The sequence below is a fragment of the Manacus candei genome, unplaced genomic scaffold (genome assembly GCF_025592945.1).
Source record: "Manacus candei isolate 608988 ecotype Guabito, Panama unplaced genomic scaffold, ASM2559294v1 h1tg000153l, whole genome shotgun sequence".
In the NCBI taxonomy this organism is placed as follows: Eukaryota; Metazoa; Chordata; class Aves; order Passeriformes; family Pipridae; genus Manacus; species Manacus candei.
In genome coordinates, this window is record NW_026138201.1 from 2830487 (window position 1) to 2847741 (window position 17255).

Below are 17255 nucleotides of genomic sequence, written 5' to 3' on the forward strand. Positions count from 1 at the left end.
TTGCAGCATCCCAGCTCTGTGCTGGAGCAAGGCAGGGGCACACTGTGCTCACTGAGTTCTCTGGGTGGAGCACAAGGGCCCAGAGGCCAGAAAAGATCTATGGCATAGAAAAGAGAAACCAGTTGGAAAATCAAGGATCAGGACTTCAAGGAGGGGCAAAGTGAATGACAAGGTAGGGACAGAGCCTTTGTAGCTCTGTTTGTAAAAGCTGACAGGGCTGCAGGGCTGCTGGAGAGCAAAATGCAGCCAACAGCTCTTGCAGAGCCCTGGAAACACGGGTGGAAAATAATTGTGGAGGAAGGATATGAGGTAAACTAAGGCTTCTCCAGACTATGAACTGAAGAGGAACAGGTAACAGCCTTGAACCTGGCCAGTATCCTGAGAGCCACTGTGTAGAATGAGTCTCCTACACCCCGGCTGGTGAGCAGCCAGCAGGTAGGAAGCTCCATGGCTGTTAATGGGAGGGTGTATCTCCAGGGGAGGACTTGGGGGCTGGACTCAAATCAGGTGATGAACTCACAGGGTCCTCCCTGTTGGAGTTTGCTCGGGGCGGTGCTGAATTTACAACCCTCCTGGTTCCATTGACCTTGAGGTGGTGGGAGGTACTGAATGCTGTGGCTGAGGAGCCCCAAAGCGTTTTTTAGCCCCCTCTAAAAGAAGAAAAAGAAAGAGCTGTGTCCCCAAAACAGTCAAGACCTTTCTCAGGTCAGTCTTAAATTCTTACCTCTACCAGCAGCTGCTTCTCAAGCCCCGAGGATTTCCCTGAGCCAATTTAATGCTGGTGGTCAGACAGTTTAAACCCATTAGCTCCCAGCTATCTGAATAATTTCCTTCTCGGATCCCAGCACACCTGCAGACTGCTCCGACCAGAACTGCAGAGAACTGCCTCGGTAACTGGACCTTGGCTAACTGCTGTGGCCTGTGTGGAGAGCACTCAAGGGCTGAAGAAGATGCCACTGGCTAGATCTCTGTCCATAACATCTCTGAACGGGCTTCCTCAGTGGGAGGATGATGACCTGCCAGTGGAGGACTTGTTGCTCTTTGAAATTTCCTGGGAGGTTACCCACAAAGGTTTGTACAACACTTGGCAGTTGGTATTGCAGTTTCTAAGGGAGTGGAGAGAGGCATGAAGGGCTTGGACAAGCAAGGCATTAAAGGAGAGGTTGGAGAAGGACAAGTGGGCTGCAGAGGCACTGCACTGGGAGGAGGGCGTGTGGCATCCGTGTGTAACTGCACGCTGTGTGTGGGCTGCATCTTCCTCTGCTTGTGTGGGATGAGCATAGTCAGGTTGTCTGTGTGTCTTTATGTTTTTCACCACCAGGGAGAGGTTGTTCAAACATCCAAGTGATAAGTCTAGGTGTACAGGTGTATGGATGTATAGACGTTCCTTTGTACATGTTTGTGTTTTACCTTCCATGCAAATTCACTTGGGAATGTCATGCATGAAAACGAGGTGTAGAACAGATATCAGATTCAGAGAAGTTTAGAACATCCTGTGATTCTCCCTCAGCCTTCTAAAGCAGTGTGGAGAAAAGGCCAGACTTGGAAGAGGTATAAATAAATATAGCTGCATTGCAGCCACTGAACAAACGTCAGTGACCAGCTGCAGCTCTTTGGGGCTGCTCTTTGCAAACACAGGTGGTGCTTCATTTGTTCACTGCATGCAGCTGCTCAGGCAAAGGGCACCTGCTTGTTAGGGAAAGATATTCCTGCCTCCATTTCTAACTCACTCATTGAATCATCCCCTTTCAGGTATGTGTAGTTCACTAAGGGGGAACAAGCTCTGTTTCCACCACAAAAGTGAGTTATTTGAGTAAATGGTCAACCCCCGGTGTATTATTGTCCTGGCAGATAAACAGAGATTAATCAGGAAAGGGGATCTATAACCTATTAAGAATTTAACTTTAAAGGGGAAATATGTGGGAGAGGAGCAGGCAGTGCTGGTGTTTATCTCCATGAAGTGGGAATTACTATTCTGTGGTAGCTTCTGGTATTTAATCTGCCCTGCAGGGTGATTTTGCATTGGTCTTTTTAAAATGCTGAGCTGCATCAATACTGAAAGGTGCTGCAGAGTAAGTTTTGCACTTTGCATCCCTGTGGGCTTCTTTTTCAGTAGTTTAAGTCAGATTTTTGAGTTCATTTACTAATGCCAGAACCTGGAGCATGCAGCATTCCCTTTTGCAGTGTGCATGATAAGTGAGCCTCTGGCAAGCAGATGGCAGCAGAAATCTAGGAAATTCAGATGTTGTCACTACCATCTCTGAACTCCGTAGTATGTATATAAATATTCTGAGTCATCTGGACCCAGTGGTTGTGGCTATCACGCGGTGTGTTTAAGAAAAAATAAAACAATTCGATTTATCTGTTATTCCTGTGTGTGTACAAAGTGCAGTGAATTGTTGAATCATTCACAGAGCTCTTGTTGACGCCAAAGCTACTGACACAGCTAAAATTTACTATTCTCACAATTTATGGGAGAATAAATATTCATGAGTGGATATTTATTCAGTTAGTTTAAAAATAAGGTGCCTTTAATTGTACCTCTTACCAAACCTGTATATTTGAATGGGGCTGACAGAACTAGTCATAGAAAGCAATTTCTTTGTTAGAATTGGATCTCTGTGCAGAGTTTCCTTTAACCAACCAACCTTGACTGGAAACATCTGTGCAAAAACTCTTTATAAAGAGAGTTTCAACCTGTTGTTCTGGTAAATTCTTGATACTGAGAGTTTTTTTCCTACAACTTCCAGGCAATCGAATGTCTAAGTCACGTGGTTAAATACCATTCCATGGTGACTTAACTTTTATAAACAGTTCTTGGAAAATGTTAGGGCACTGTGAGAGAGTAGCCAGCAAAGTACAGGGAGAGTCACCACAGAAGATATGTAGGCTTAGGAAATACTAGCTTATACTGTATATTTTCCACCTCCTTAAGCAGAAGGAGGAATTGTTTATTTGACAAAGCAGGGTGACCCCACATAGATTTAATACTGCTGCATGTTTTAGAGTTCATTGTATATATATAGGGTTGCTGTATATGTTCCTAATACAGAGGGTAAGATAAGAATTAGCTGGATTTATTGCCTGGCAAGCTAATTTTGAGCATTTAACATGAAGGTCTTGTTCTTCCTTTCTGGCAGTGTAAAGGTGTGCCAGAGTAATAGTAGAGATCTACAAGTATCCATTATTTCCAGAGTCTCATCACTTCTTTTTCAGCATCTGGAACAGTAAAGTTGCCCCTCTTTATTTTTTTATAATTTTTAAAGTCTAGATCATTTAATGTAATAAGGCAGAGCTTTCTACTTCTCCTTGTTCCCTTTTTATATTTTCTGTCTTGGCTGCAGCCTGTGCTGAGTTACAACCTCTGACAGAAGTGTTGGAAAGCATTGGCCTCTCTGTTCCTCCTCTCTCTTCTCTTCTCTCTGGAGCAAGCAGAGATAAGGTAGCTGAAGGAGGGAATGAGAAATGAAAAAGGCTCCTTTTCCAGTGCCACTCTCCCTCTCATTTCCCCCAAGTCATGTGAAAAGGAACTTGCCAGCTAAAGCAAGCACAACACTGAAATCCTCTAGCGTTGAAAGTCCTCTGCCAAGGAAATGAGAGAAATCTAGTTTGTTTTGCAAGGTTTTCCTCGCTTTATTTGGCTTTTCACTGATGGGTAAGACCCATACTGAGAAGTGGATCTACTGTGTTTCTGTGGCAGAAGGGCAAAAATGCAGGGCCCCAGTGCAGTGTTGCATATCTGGTGGTAATCATGGGGAAGCTCAGCATTTTTCACCCTTCCCCTTCTCTCCTGACCATCATGCCCCAGCAAAGCCAGGCCTGGTCATATATCTGTGGAAAAAAGGTCCGGTTTTCCTTCCCCCATAACATGATCAATAAAAGCTTTAAGGACAGGAGCAGAAAATGAAATGGCTACAAACAATGTCTGCGTTGGGTTTGTCTGTCGTGGGTTTTCTGCCACATTAATGAGAAGGGCTGAGAATGTTCAAGACCTGGTCTGTTCTCCGTAAAGATGTCTTTAAAGTAATTCCAGTGATATTTAGATCAGTATCCTCTGCTGCACCACTAGCAGCTTTTAGATAGAAAATAGAAGAATGCTTAAAAATGCTGGGCAAACAGCCAGGTTGTATCATCATTCAGCTGTGAACAGATTAGCTCAACAGTTACCGGTAGATGAATCTTAAATATTTTTTTCCATCCCCATTGGAATGAAGACTGTGCTAAAAAGAAAACTTGGTTAAGAGATCTCTGGTTTCTCTGGTGAAAATCTGGACTCTTGGAAGTCAAATTAAGTCGGTGGGACCAGGATTTTACCTCCTCTGTGTTAAATGTCTTTCCGTGATGAAACTTCCCTGGGAGAAGGTGAATACTGTAATTTATGACACAGCTGAAGTAACACCCTTTGGGGAGTGGGGATGTGCTGGCATAAACTTGGCATGAGCACAGCATCAGAGCTCTGTGCAGCTCTAGAGTGGGGTGGTGTGTCAATGTCAAACCAATTTCTGATGAAATCTTATACATTGGGGATGATGCACACAGAAATAGCTTCTCAATTGTGGACATCTGTTACAAATTTCAGCGTTTCAGCATTATTTCAAAATATGCTTGGAATGCTAGAATTTCACAGAATGTAGAGAACTTCTGTCTTCTGATAAGTCCTGGCCACAAACATAGCCCAAAATAATACATGAAAAAACATCTGCCATCTGAATATTCTGGTTTTTTTTCCACCTGACACATCTTAGAACCTTATTCTATAAATGGTCCCCAGATGTTTCGACAGGCAATCAATCAATCAATCAAATTTCGATCAGATATTAGAAAAAAAGAAGTTCAATCCCAATTTTTATCACAGCTGTGTAGACCAGAGGCACGTTCTGAGGAGAAGGACAAAAGGGTAATTGATGTAATAAGTGACTGTGGCAGTGAAGTCAGCCTGAGTCCTGAGCCTGGGGTCAAACTGCTCTCGTGGATCCCATGGCAGATGTGGTTCTCAGGAAAGCTTTGGTGCCTTCAGAGTGGCCTGGTCAGGCCATGGCAAAGAAGCTGAAGAGCCCTGGAATTATTCTGGTCCTCTGTTGTGTAGGAAAAGAGTGTGTGGAAAAGGTCAAACTTCTCTTAAATTAAAAAACCCCTTCTTTCCCAAACGTTTTAGTTCCCCTTTCCATGCCAGTTTATTTTTTTGCCTTAAAATAAAAAAGGAGGAATGGTAAGGAAATGAATGTGGGAAACCATTTATTGATTTACTTTTTAACTTGATTTAATTTATTCTGGTAGAAAAATTAAAAACATATTTTAAAAAGAAATAATAGAAATGTTTTTCTTTCAAGGGCATTTTAAAACCACTAAAACTTTAAATATTTGAATAAAGCATTTTGATGAAGACCAGAAAATTAAACTATCTCTGTATTCATGTTTTACAGCTCATTCCCTATGTTTGTGATGTTCCAAACCAGTTCTCTGCATCTGATTTCTCCTGATTCTGCATCTATTTCTCATTTTTCCTTTTATTGTTTGTTTTAAAACCAGTTTCAAAGTACAAAACTTCAGAGGCGGGATGCAGAAACTTGTAACATTTTGGTACATCCCTGTTGTTTGGGAAGGTTTTCTGGTTATAATATGGCCTTAAAACATCTTATTGGAGAAGAATAGGGAGGTTAACGAAATGATTGCAAGTAATTTGAGAATTCTCCAAGGCTCCAAGTGAATATATCAACCCTGTTACTCACTAGGATATTGCTTACTGGCACAGATATTTCCAGGGAATTCAGAGTAACTGAGCACATTTAAGCTATCTCTCAATGATATACAGTGTGCTCCTTGAATTTGCTATGGAAAAGTGTCATTTCAAAAGTCAATGCATTATTCTAGACATTGCTCTGTTCTTCTCAAGATGTCTTTTTTTAAGTTATACCCAACACTTCCCACATCCATAGTTTCACTTACACAGTTTCCCTCCCCTGTCAATTAAAGCTTATGCACAGACATGCTTCGTGAGTCACATTTGCACAGTAACTGGGAAGACAAAAGCCAGTTTTGGGACCAGGTAACAGGGCTTTTTATCACAGCTATTTTCTGAAGAATTTTTACAGCCCCTAAAATGTACTGGGTTTATAATTTATAGTGTTATATATATATATATAAAACATATATATATATATATATATATATATATATATATATATATTTACAAAAAATTGTAAAAAAAATAGCATTTTATCCTAAGTACTTCTCATTGCATTTCAGGCAAATCAATGCCCCGAAATGTTTTTTTTACCTAGCTGTAAATATATAATATTTACAAAAAATTATAAAATATTAGCATTTTGTCCTGAGTACTTTTCATTGCATTTCAGGCAAATCAATTCCCTGAAATGTTTTTTTACCTTGCTGTGCAACAGATTACAATGGCAGAGCACAGCACACTTTCCACCTTTTCCCTCATAAGAGGCTTTCCCTACATCTTTGGTGCTTTAGGACATACAAAACCTTGTGGAAAGAAACACTCAGCTGCTGGCTGTGCAAAATAAAGGTCCAGGTTCTACTCAGCCCATCAGCTGCAGCTTCCTTATTACTCTTAAAGTGAATATATGTGGAAATTCATCTCCTCAGCTCAGTGTTGAACCCCTTGCAGTGTGAAAGAGGCTGATTCGCACTCCAGTGATGGGGGAAAGGCCTTTGCACCACTCTAGTCATATACAGCTTTATCATGTTTTTATCTTTCATCTTGCAAGTCATATTTTCTATTTTTTTTTTTTCCTGCTCCTGAGCTCTGTCCTCCTGCCAATTCAAACCATGACTAAGATTTCTACCAAGCCTCCTGTTTATCCGTGTTGGATTGAAGCCCCTTATGCCCATGTGATGTATTTACTGCTCTGTAAGAACAGGCATATCATCCTAACTATCACCTTCTAGGTTGAATTTTCTGACTTGCCTCATGTAATCAAAATTTTATGTTTATCTGAATCGAGGCTATTTGAGTAGAATCTCTCAGCTTGTGAGCAGAGGGAAAATACAGTATCACTTACCTAGGATTTCCATAAATCCCTGTGCAAAGCAGCCATGGAAGTATATGATGACTATAAAGTAGTTTTTTAAGCTTTCTGGTCCTAATGAAGTGAAAAATAATAGCGTTATGCATAAATTTCCTTCTGCAGTTCCACATCTATATGACATGAAACTCTAAAATTGTGAGCATGATTTAGGAACACAGATCTGCAAGATTCTTGTCTTCTTAGGGCTTGAATTACTAAGGGTATTAATAGGTCTTGAATTACTAAGGGAAATAATTTATCGTGCTAATTCTACTTAGTAAGCTGGTAGATTGGAACTGCATCTGTTTTTCTTCTGTTTAATACCTAGAATCCTGACATGAAAATATTAGAGCTAGGGATCCTTCCAGCACTCAAAACAAATGGGATATTTGTAGCAAAAAGGAAATTAAGTGCACAATTTCTTTTCTAGGAGCATAATTAAATATGTATCTCTCTCATTGGATTCCTCAGGGCTGCAAGATACCAGGCTTTGCAGAAAGCTTCCTGTAGTTGTCAGGGGATACAGTTTAATTAATCTAGGAACTAATCCCCCAAAAAACCTCAGCCTGCTGTATTGTGAATAGTGGTTGTTTGTGGCAGATTTTTAAGGAAAAGTGGGTAACTTCTCAAGATTCTTGACAAATGCAGTTGGGTGAGGTGCATTGACACCTCTGGATATCTCAGTACCTTGAAAAAAGTGAGCCTGGAGCAGCAGCTATGAATCACTAGCAACTTTCTGTGCTGATTCCATATGTAATTTTGATGTCACTGCTGAAAGGTGTAGCACAGTCTTCTTGCCTGGAGTATTGCCAAGGACAATGCAGACATTTATATTGTCAGTGTAGGCTGCATTCATTCCAGCTTTAATAATTCTTTAGAATGATGATGGAATGAGGCAGCTTCTGCTTTGAGGATATTGGTTTCTATCCATTTTTATGGTTAGTAGTCCATGACATCCATCAGTCCCTCAGCTTCTCTCAGTGGTTTGTGTCAAACAAACTGTAAGTGCTGGCTCAGATCTTACCACATAATGAAAAATATGTTTGAAATTAGAACTGCAGCAATAAAAAAACCAGGAGGCTATGCTTGGGATGCAGCAGAATCAGTGAGCCCCAGGATTTGAATCCCTCAACTGAACAGTGAAGCTCTGATATCATTTAAGAGACTGAACTTCTATTCACTTGATAGAGTCTGGGTTTCACTTAGAACCTGCATGTGTGAAGTGGTTTAACTAGAGGTGGGTTGGAGCTTATTACAGAGATCTGTGGCCTGTTTCCCTTTCTATATTTTGTTCTTTGTGGTCTTCTTTTGCAGTGGGAGGCATTTACACTGTGATCCAGAGCAAAGCCAAAACGACAGCGGACGAATGGGGCGAAAACTATTTTCTGATCGGCCCCTATTTTGAGCAGAATGTGAAGACTCAGGTGGAACTCTGTGAGCCTCCCAATGCTGCAGTTAAGAAGGCAATGGACAACATGAAAAGCCAGGGGTGTCAGGTAAATCAGATGTGCTGCTGCTTCCCAGGGCAACAAAGCTGACTGTGAGGAGATTACGGTTCGGGTTAATGCTCTTGCCGTTCCACTTGACACAGCAGTCCTGCTCAATGTCACCACGGGAGAGGCTCAGAACCCACTTAAAACAGCAGAGTCAATTCATTAAAGGTTATTTTTGAGGAAGAACCAGTTTATCCAATTACAGGTTTTAACTGCTTAATTGGATTAATGACTTATTTATCTAGTCTCAAGGTATGGTGAGATTTCAGTGGATGTAGTATGACCTTACTTTGACTGAGCCCTTCGTTCCACATGCTTGTGCTGGAGTGAGGAGAGGGTTCCACTAGCTCGTGGTTTTTCTTATGTAGCATTATATTGAGTTGAAAGCCAGGAAGGGACTTAAGAAAAGCACCCAACTGACAAAGAATTGCTCATTGCAACTAGTCCTAGGGAAGTGTCAGTTAAACCACAACGCCAGGAGTGAATTCACCCGTTTTTAACACGATTCAACACAATTTTTAACCAGTGTTTTCCGTGATACCTCAGTCAAACCTCATGACCTTTCCATGACTTAGTTTCTCCAACAGTATACTAGGAATAAATTTCTTCCAGTATTGATGAAAGGGATGGAATCTGCTGTGCTGATGGGCAGCTACTGAGCCACAAGCACCTGCAGCCTTGGGGCAGCTGATGACCTGAAAATCAGTGGAAGATAACACATGCTAAGTTTGACCTCCTTTCTTGACAGCCTTCAGCAGAGATCTAGAACCTCCCTTCACTCTGATTCAACCCTGAGGCCCTCAGGGATCTTAGTCTGCAGGAGGAAAAGCTGTCTACTTATAATGTGTGCTGAACAGATGTGAGACAGCAGCAAGGAAGCGTTTTTACAAGTGTCTGTGGCCAAGGGGCATGGCACACTTTAATGTAAAAATTCGTGAAGCTCTTGGACTGCCACCAGCTGTGGCTCTGGCAATGTATTATCTCTCTTTGCAAGAGCAGTCCTGCTGTTATTAGGATTTAATGCCCTGTTTCATGTCATGCAGATGTGTGTGGCTGGATGAATATGTGCCACAGCTTGGGAAGGTGTCTGCTGGGGGCACTGAGGTGATGCTTCCATTGTTTGGGGTCAAACTAAAAGGTCTAATCTAACTTATTTCTATCAGATTTTCATAAGTGATTGACCAAATTATCCATGTTGCCTGTGTTGCTTATAAAGAGGTGTCTGCAAACAGTGTAACACTCCTTTGTTTGGAAAACAGCTCTAGACTTGTGGGGCAGATAATTGCTGTGCTGTACATACCCTTCATGCTGTTCCAGCAATAGGGTCCGTTTAATCAGCCAACTCTACCAGACTCACATGTGCACTGTGCTGCTGGAATATTCATATACAGCAGCAAATCTGTCCCAGGGACGTCAAATATAGCTTTGATCTCCAATAATGACGCTGTAGTTTCCAGGAGCTGCACTTATCCTATTAACATTTATGTCTGGATTTTGCTTATGCATCACAATGGATCGTTTTAAACCAAGGGTTCCAAACTTCTCAGGTCAGGTGTGTCCCTTGCCATAACCTGACTACACATTTAGGTGAATAATCTGACTTTGTCTGCTTTTCAACCTAATTTTCCTGAATAACAAATCTGGATGGCCTGAAATAAATACATAAGTAGCAAAAAGGAGCAGACCTCTCTTTGTTACACCCTGTGTTTTTTGTGCAAACAGGTCTGAGAGCTTTTAACTCATTTTTTCGAGACCTGACCTCTATTCAACCTGTTGTAGTGTCAGGGCTGGGTTCAGCCTCTGAGGTCCCATCCATTTTGGTGGTGGAATTAATGTGAGATAATTGGACTGTGCAGACTGGTATGATCTGGATACATCTGGGTCACTTAAGGCAGTGAAGTTCTACACTCTTAGAGATGTTTAAAGATAAAGCAGGAAAGCTGTATTTTTAGCCTGATGTGGGTTTAGGTATTAGTACACCTTTGGATTGATCCTTCCACTCTGCCAAATGGGAAGAATGAGGAAATATCATGGTAAATACAGGTATCCCCAGTGATCTGGCATAAATGGCAAAAGATTGGATCCAAAATGACTGACAGAAAATAATAATTTTGAAATAAGAACAAAATCTAATGTTCTTCAATAAGAACATAAAGCTTCATTATTCAACCAAGTGCAGTCCTCCTAAGCTTTTTTTTTTCTCCCCATGGAAAAAAGGTTAATATTGCAATGAAAATCTAAAATGAAAGTCTTAAAAATAAAATGTTTCTAAAGATTGTAGTTTCCTTTGTTCCAATATTACTCCACCTATTTTGCTAGGAAAACTGCAAGTCCTGGGTGTGTGGGACTGTGATCACATATTCCCTGTGTCAAATACTTTAGATTTGATGGATGAAAATCGTTGTTCTAACTTGCCTTTACATTCACTTTAACATTTGCTTTATTTTGTTTTTATTTATTTCTTAATATTTATTTATATTTTATATTTTGTTTATTTATTGTCTTTAACATAGACTCACCTCTTTTCTATAGGTCTTTTTTGGAAGATGGCTGATAGAGGGCAGCCCATATGTCTTACTGTTTGACATAGGATCAGCAGCTTGGAATCTGGACAGGTGGAAAGGTGAATTTTGGGACGCCAGCAACATAGGGATCCCCTATCATGACCAAGAAGCCAACGATGCTGTGATTTTTGGATCATTAACAGCCTGGTTTTTAAAAGAGGTACAGTTTTTAAACCTAGAGATTTTTAAACCTCAGCCTTGCCTGCAGACCAAAAATGCTTTAGGATGTGGTTCCTACTCTCCACTTCGGAAACTATAATTTTAAGGAATTGTATTTAAGTTTTAAATGTTAGATGGTCTTTTAACTATATTTTTCCAGGAGAAAGGCAAGGAGGCTGCCTGGTGTGATTTCTGCTGTGTCTTTATGTCACTTCCCACTGTTTCTTCTCAATTCCCTTATTTGTCACAGGATACTCTTACAAGCAGGATCTCAAACTGCCTTTTTCTCTCCTCTGGAAGTGAAGCTGTCACACTCCCAAACTGTCCTGGAAGCCAGTCAAGCCATGTTTCAGCAATCAGATACTGCCTTGAACAGGGCATATGGACAGACAGACAGAATTAATGGTGGCACTGTGACTTCAGATGTCACTCTGAAGAGGGGAAGCTTAGTTAACCTGCAGCATCGTCTCTCTGTCATAGATGCTCATGATTTTCTTATCCAAACAAGAGCTTCAACAGCAGAAGAGCAAGTAAAAGGAAATAAGAGTGACTGTCCTTGCCAGAGTTCCTGACACTTGAGGAAGATTGTTCTGAGGCCCATCCTTGGGCTAAGGGTTAGGGCTGGTGGGAATCAAGACACATGACGACTTCAATTGTACTGTTTTGTCACAAGAAAGAAAGCAAGCACTTACAAGGCATCATGTTAAAAAAAAAAAAAAGAGGTTTCTGGGGCTGGGATGATGGGCAGGATAATGCATGTTTCATGTATGTTATTTCTATTTTCAGCTTTCCTGTCAGTTTGAGGACAAGCCCAATATAATTGCCCACTTCCACGAGTGGCAGGCAGGAGTGGGTTTGATACTGGCTCGGTCTCAGAAACTTCCCGTCGCCACAATTTTTACCACCCATGCCACTCTGCTTGGGAGATACCTGTGTGCAGCCAGTATTGATTTCTACAACAATCTTGACCACGTAAGAGACATTTTTCTCATTCTTTCCTTTTCTTTTAGCTAATCAGCTCCTGGCTCCTTTTCTGTTTACTGTGCTACACTATATATTGTATTTTCTGTTTTGTGTGATCACTTGTGATTGACCCACGTCTGAGTGATCAGTTCTTGGTTCCAGAGCACAAGAAATGGTATTTGTAAGACCATGAGGTGTCTAGGCATGAGTGTCTATTTGTCTGTGTCATCTGACAGGTCATCTTAAAGCTCAGTGGAGACTAGAGCAGCGTGAGTAACCAGGGAATGTAAAACCTGTTCAGCTGTAGTCATCACTTGACCCTTCATGTGCAGCCTCACAATACTATTTCTTAATGAAGAGCAGCAGAAAAAATAACCAGTAGCCCCCCTCTTGCTCAAAATACCCTGGAACTGTATTAAATTGTGGTTTTTTTCTTTCCCCAACCTATTTCTTAACTCTTGCAAGTCATAGTAAGTCTTTCTAATTTCAAGCATTTCAGGTTAGGCCTTATTTGTAACTGGGAAATGTAGGAAGTATTTTCTGACTTCAAAGGAGCCACACCTGTTTCTTGGAATTTTTGTTAACTGTCTAGTGGTTTTGGGTTTTCACTGTTTTCTTTCCACTCAAAGCATTACAGAAACCAACCTTTCAAGGACCCAAATGTCTTTAGCACTGCCTTCAGCAGAGGTGCATTGCATAAGCTGGGGTTTCTAATATGGTCACAGACAAAACTGAATTAAAGAGATTTTTGCATTCCAGCACTTAGTGAGGGTAGAGGTGGGTAGAAGAAATGCCTTGTTCATTATGCATGTATTTTCTTGGCTGAAAGCAGTGAAGAAAATCACTTGGATGTTTGAAGCTTGACACAGTGTGGAACAGTGTCTTCCAAAGACAAGGCCTGAGCAGTTTGTACTGCTGGCCTTATTCAGAAACACAGAATCTTAGAGTCCTAGAATGATCTGGGTTGGAAGGGACCTTAAAAATCATCTCATTCCACCCCCTGCCATGGGCAGGGACACCTTCCACTGTCCCAGGTTGCTCAGAGCCCCATCCAGCCTGGCCTTGGACACTTGCAGGGATGGGGCAGCCACAGCTTCTCTGGGCAACCTGTGCCAGGGCCTCCCCATCCTCACAGGGAAGAATTTCTTCCTAATATCCAGTCTAACCCTACTCTCTGTCAGTTTGAAGCCATTCCCCTTTGTCCTGTCACTTCTGTCTGTCAGATCTCTCTCCATCTATCCCCTACTAAACCCAGTTTCCTATGTTAGATGTGTTTTTACGTGCATTAATGAGGCAGCACGAATAACCCAGTCGAGGAGTCTAGACATTCCTGCTCCCTCATACTCTCTTTAGGTGTATATATGCAAAATCTAGCTTTAAAGGTACATTAAATTATTTTTTACTGGACAGAGCTGGATTGAAAGAACTAAACACATGTGGTTTCAGGTTTAACTCTTGAGGAAGTGGGGATTTTTCATTTATTTACCCTTGCATTCTTACACATAATTTATTAGTAAGGAAACAATAGTAAAAAAAAAAAGAGGGGCATTCAAAATGAGAAATCAGTGTTTAAAAAAGAGAATGTTGATTGTTTTACTTAAAATTTACTTAAATACTGAAATATGTCAGAGCCTTGCCTTTCTTTTGAAAGGAAATTCTAAAAAAAAATTTTGATTTCTTTTGCTTCTGGTTAATTTAGTGAGCTGCAAGAAGCCCAGAAACTAGTCTGTTTTTCTCAAAAGCAACTTTTTTTTCCCCCTGCATGGTAACTTCGGGTGCCTCACCCTTTTCTGTGCACTCAAAACAAAAAGTAATGATCTCACATCAGAGTGGACTTGAAGATTTTAATATATTTATAATCAGTTTAGAGTATTACTGTAAACTGCTGTAAATAATATTTAAGGGAAGAAACTTCTGAATATGATAATAATGCTTTATACCCTCTGTGGATTGACATTTAAAGGTACCAATAGAGGAAATTATGCCAAGCTGTTACACCACTATTTAACATACTTAGAGGATGATAAAGCTGTTCCTGACAAAATTAACTGTCTTAGTGAGGGCTCCTTTGCCTGTAAAAAGGTCAGCTTGGTCCAAAAGTCAGTTGAGAAATGGGAGGTTGATCTACTATAATGAAATGATACAGATAGAGAGATCTTCAGACTTTCTTTTTGCTGCCTTCTAACAGCAAACTATTAAGGTCAAACAAACAATTTGTCAGTGAAGAACATTCTTTGGGGCTTTGTCATATTTAATCTTTGGAGGAAACAATATATTTTTAGGGCATATCCTCCCCTCTCACCCTGAAGTAAAATGTCTGGTTTTCCTATGTCAGTGTTATGGCATAAATTCCTTCCTCTGAAACATAATCATAATTGAGTTCTCATGTTTGACCCGTGTTTCATGCTTAAAGCACAATTTCCACCAGCGTTAAGTGCAGCAGCTGAGATAGGTGGGAAGGATGCAGCTGTAGGATGGGCTGTGCCAAATGTCACAGAAAAGGGTTGCAGCACAGAAGGAAAGTGTGTGGCCCAATTGTGCCTGGAGACAGTCAGGCATGTACAGCTCCTGTGGAGAAAAGAGGGAACCTTGCGTTCCCTTTCCTAGTCCCCAACACAGTCCACAAAAATTTGTCTGGTAGGGAGAGTTTTACACTTCCCACACAGTGCAGGACTCTTCCACTGCAGTGTAAAACCACCCCTGTAGATAAGCAGGACCAGAAGATACAAGATCAGCAGAGTCCTGAACTGCAGGCTGCCAGAACTCTGTGTTTCATGAGCTGAGGGCACTTGTCAGCCTGCAGCCTGTGAGAGGACATTTTCTGGCTGAATGAAAACCTACTCGAGCTGGCAGAGGCAAGCTGTGGGTTTTTGGAAGATAGGAGGGTGCACAGTGGGTGTAAGACTGTAATGTTGTGTGACTCCTGGCCTCTTCCTGAGCCATCTGCTCCTTGCCTCTGTCAGAGACAGGATCCTGGTTCTAACACAGCATTCCAACCTAACAACTGGATGACATTAACAACTGGATGTGGCACTTAGTGCTGTGGTTTATTTGACAAGGTGGTGTTCAGTCACAGGCTGGACTCGATGGTCTTGGAGATCTTTTTCAACCTTAAGGATTCTGTGACTCTAGGATTCTGTGACTACTGTATGAAATGATACAATTCTTGTATTCTTACAGTATTGACTGGAGGTCTGGGGGAAATTTAGCTGCCTCTGCTGCAGTGCAAAGCTGGGTGTTAAACCCTTAGCACGTGCCCAGGAGCAGAGTGAACAGCAGAAGCAACGCTGTCATGTCCAAACCAGTGTGTAACAACCAGACTGGCCATGTCTCAGCTAAAGAACCCTGAGGCAGTAACCATCTAACAGGCTATTCAGTGAACGTTTTACTTCCTATATCCACACTTAAATCACTCTGATCCTGGAGGAAGGGATGGAGGGAAAACAAAAAGAACAAAATCGAAGGTGACTTGCCCAGTAACTGGCAGGGTGATATTTTTATCTACCTTTAAGCATATCAAGATCCCCAGGTAGATGACGGGGTCAGGGACTGCCAACCCTTCTTATGGGTTACTGGCTTGAACTCTTCCACAGGCAACACTTTATAATTTCACTAACAAATGGGGTGTGTTATGAGCTTAATTCCCCACAGAAGTTTAAGAGGTTTTGTAGGTCTAAATAGTCCAGCAAGCAGTGCATTTCTCCCATTATCCCCATGTCCAGTGTAGCTTTTACACTGGTGAGTGTAGGGTTATGCTTGTTGCCAATATAAACTGAACCAAAATAGCTAATCCAGAAGTTAGGAAGTTCTGTGAAAAAAAGTTCTGAGTCTGTAGAGCCTTTTTCTCTTCAAGAGGAACTGACCTCTCAGCTGAAGATCAAGAATGTTAGTCTTTTATTGCTCTCCCCATTGTTTAAGGGGACTGGCTTATTTAGGGTTTCTTTTGGTCTTATTTCATCCCTTTGGGGTTTTAAATAGGCCGACACTTTTCATAAATTGACTGAGAGGCAGTCCAGGCAAACTGATAGGGGAATAGACAGCTTGTTTTGGCAAATGATTTAACCTGGAATTTATCTTGAGAGGTGACCATCTGAATGGTTTTGGGAACCACTGGCCTGGCATAATGGAGAAGTTTGTAGGCTTCAGCCTGTGATACTTCTTATTAAAAAACCAATTTGAGTTACAATAGAAAAGTGCTCCAGTGAGAAGAAGGAAAGCTTAGTCTTATTCTTCATTGCTTTTTTCCTTAGATTACCCTGCCACGTGTAACTCTTCTATTTAGAGCTTGCAACATTTTCATTGGGCTCATGCAAGTGCAGCTGAGTCTAGTTTGCAAGGTGGTGGAAAATCCTGTTCCAAGAGGTATGAAAGGAGGAGTACTAAAAATCCCAATGAAAATGAATAGTCAAGAGCTTTCATGCTGCCAATATCAGAGCACAGGCTCTCATTCCAGCTAGTGCTGCACTGCCCAGGCTGTCCCTGAGCTCTCTGTGATACAAAGCTGATCCTCTTTGTCAGCAGAGCAGCTCATGGAAATCTGATTTATGCCAGGAAGTGTAGATTTCATTCTCTTTTGGCATTGCAGAGCTATACCAGAATGAAAGTTCTATTTGCACAAGATAACAGTCAATGGGAGGTAAATTTGACGTAAGCTGAATTTTAAAAGAGTCATTCTTACATAAATCAGGCACTGGCAGCCAGTGAGATTATGCTGGAAACAGAAGTCTTTTCATTCTTCCTTTTGGTAGGTGAGGAATTTGAACTCCAGACCTCTCTCTGACTGTTCCTGATTCCACTGCAGCATCACTTTGAACTTGAGTGTGCTGCTGATTTAAAAGACCAGAAGAGATTATTTCATTCTCTGTCTAAAATCCTCAGTTAAATATTCATGCATCAAACATGTACTTTTTTTTTTTTTGAGATATAAAATATTTACAAAAATGTTATGCAGTCTCAAGGTAGGGCTTAAGTGGTGAGGGTAGTCTGTGTTATTTCTGCAAAGGTGTCATAATGTTTTATTCAGGAAAATTACATATTTTAAT

At 41.1% G+C, this 17255-nt stretch overlaps 2 protein-coding genes across 4 annotated transcripts in view; one reads left to right on the forward strand and one right to left on the reverse strand.

The window, feature by feature from the left end:
* Positions 1–17255, reverse strand: part of SPX (spexin hormone) — a 288585-nt gene that overhangs the window by 237786 nt on the left and 33544 nt on the right. The gene's annotated exons all lie outside the window — the stretch shown is intronic.
* Positions 541–17255, forward strand: part of GYS2 (glycogen synthase 2) — a 41640-nt gene continuing 24925 nt past the window's right edge. Inside the window, exons 1-5 of one of the 3 annotated variants that reach the window (XM_051772401.1) lie at positions 541–705; positions 846–1071; positions 8349–8530; positions 11060–11251; positions 12037–12222. In XM_051772401.1, coding sequence (XP_051628361.1) covers positions 951–1071; positions 8349–8530; positions 11060–11251; positions 12037–12222 — 681 coding nt within the window. In that variant the 5' untranslated portion in view covers positions 541–705; positions 846–950. Of the gene's footprint in view, positions 1072–8348; positions 8531–11059; positions 11252–12036; positions 12223–17255 lie in introns of all 3 variants that reach the window. The other 2 variants (XM_051772399.1, XM_051772402.1) reach the window with 2 other exon arrangements.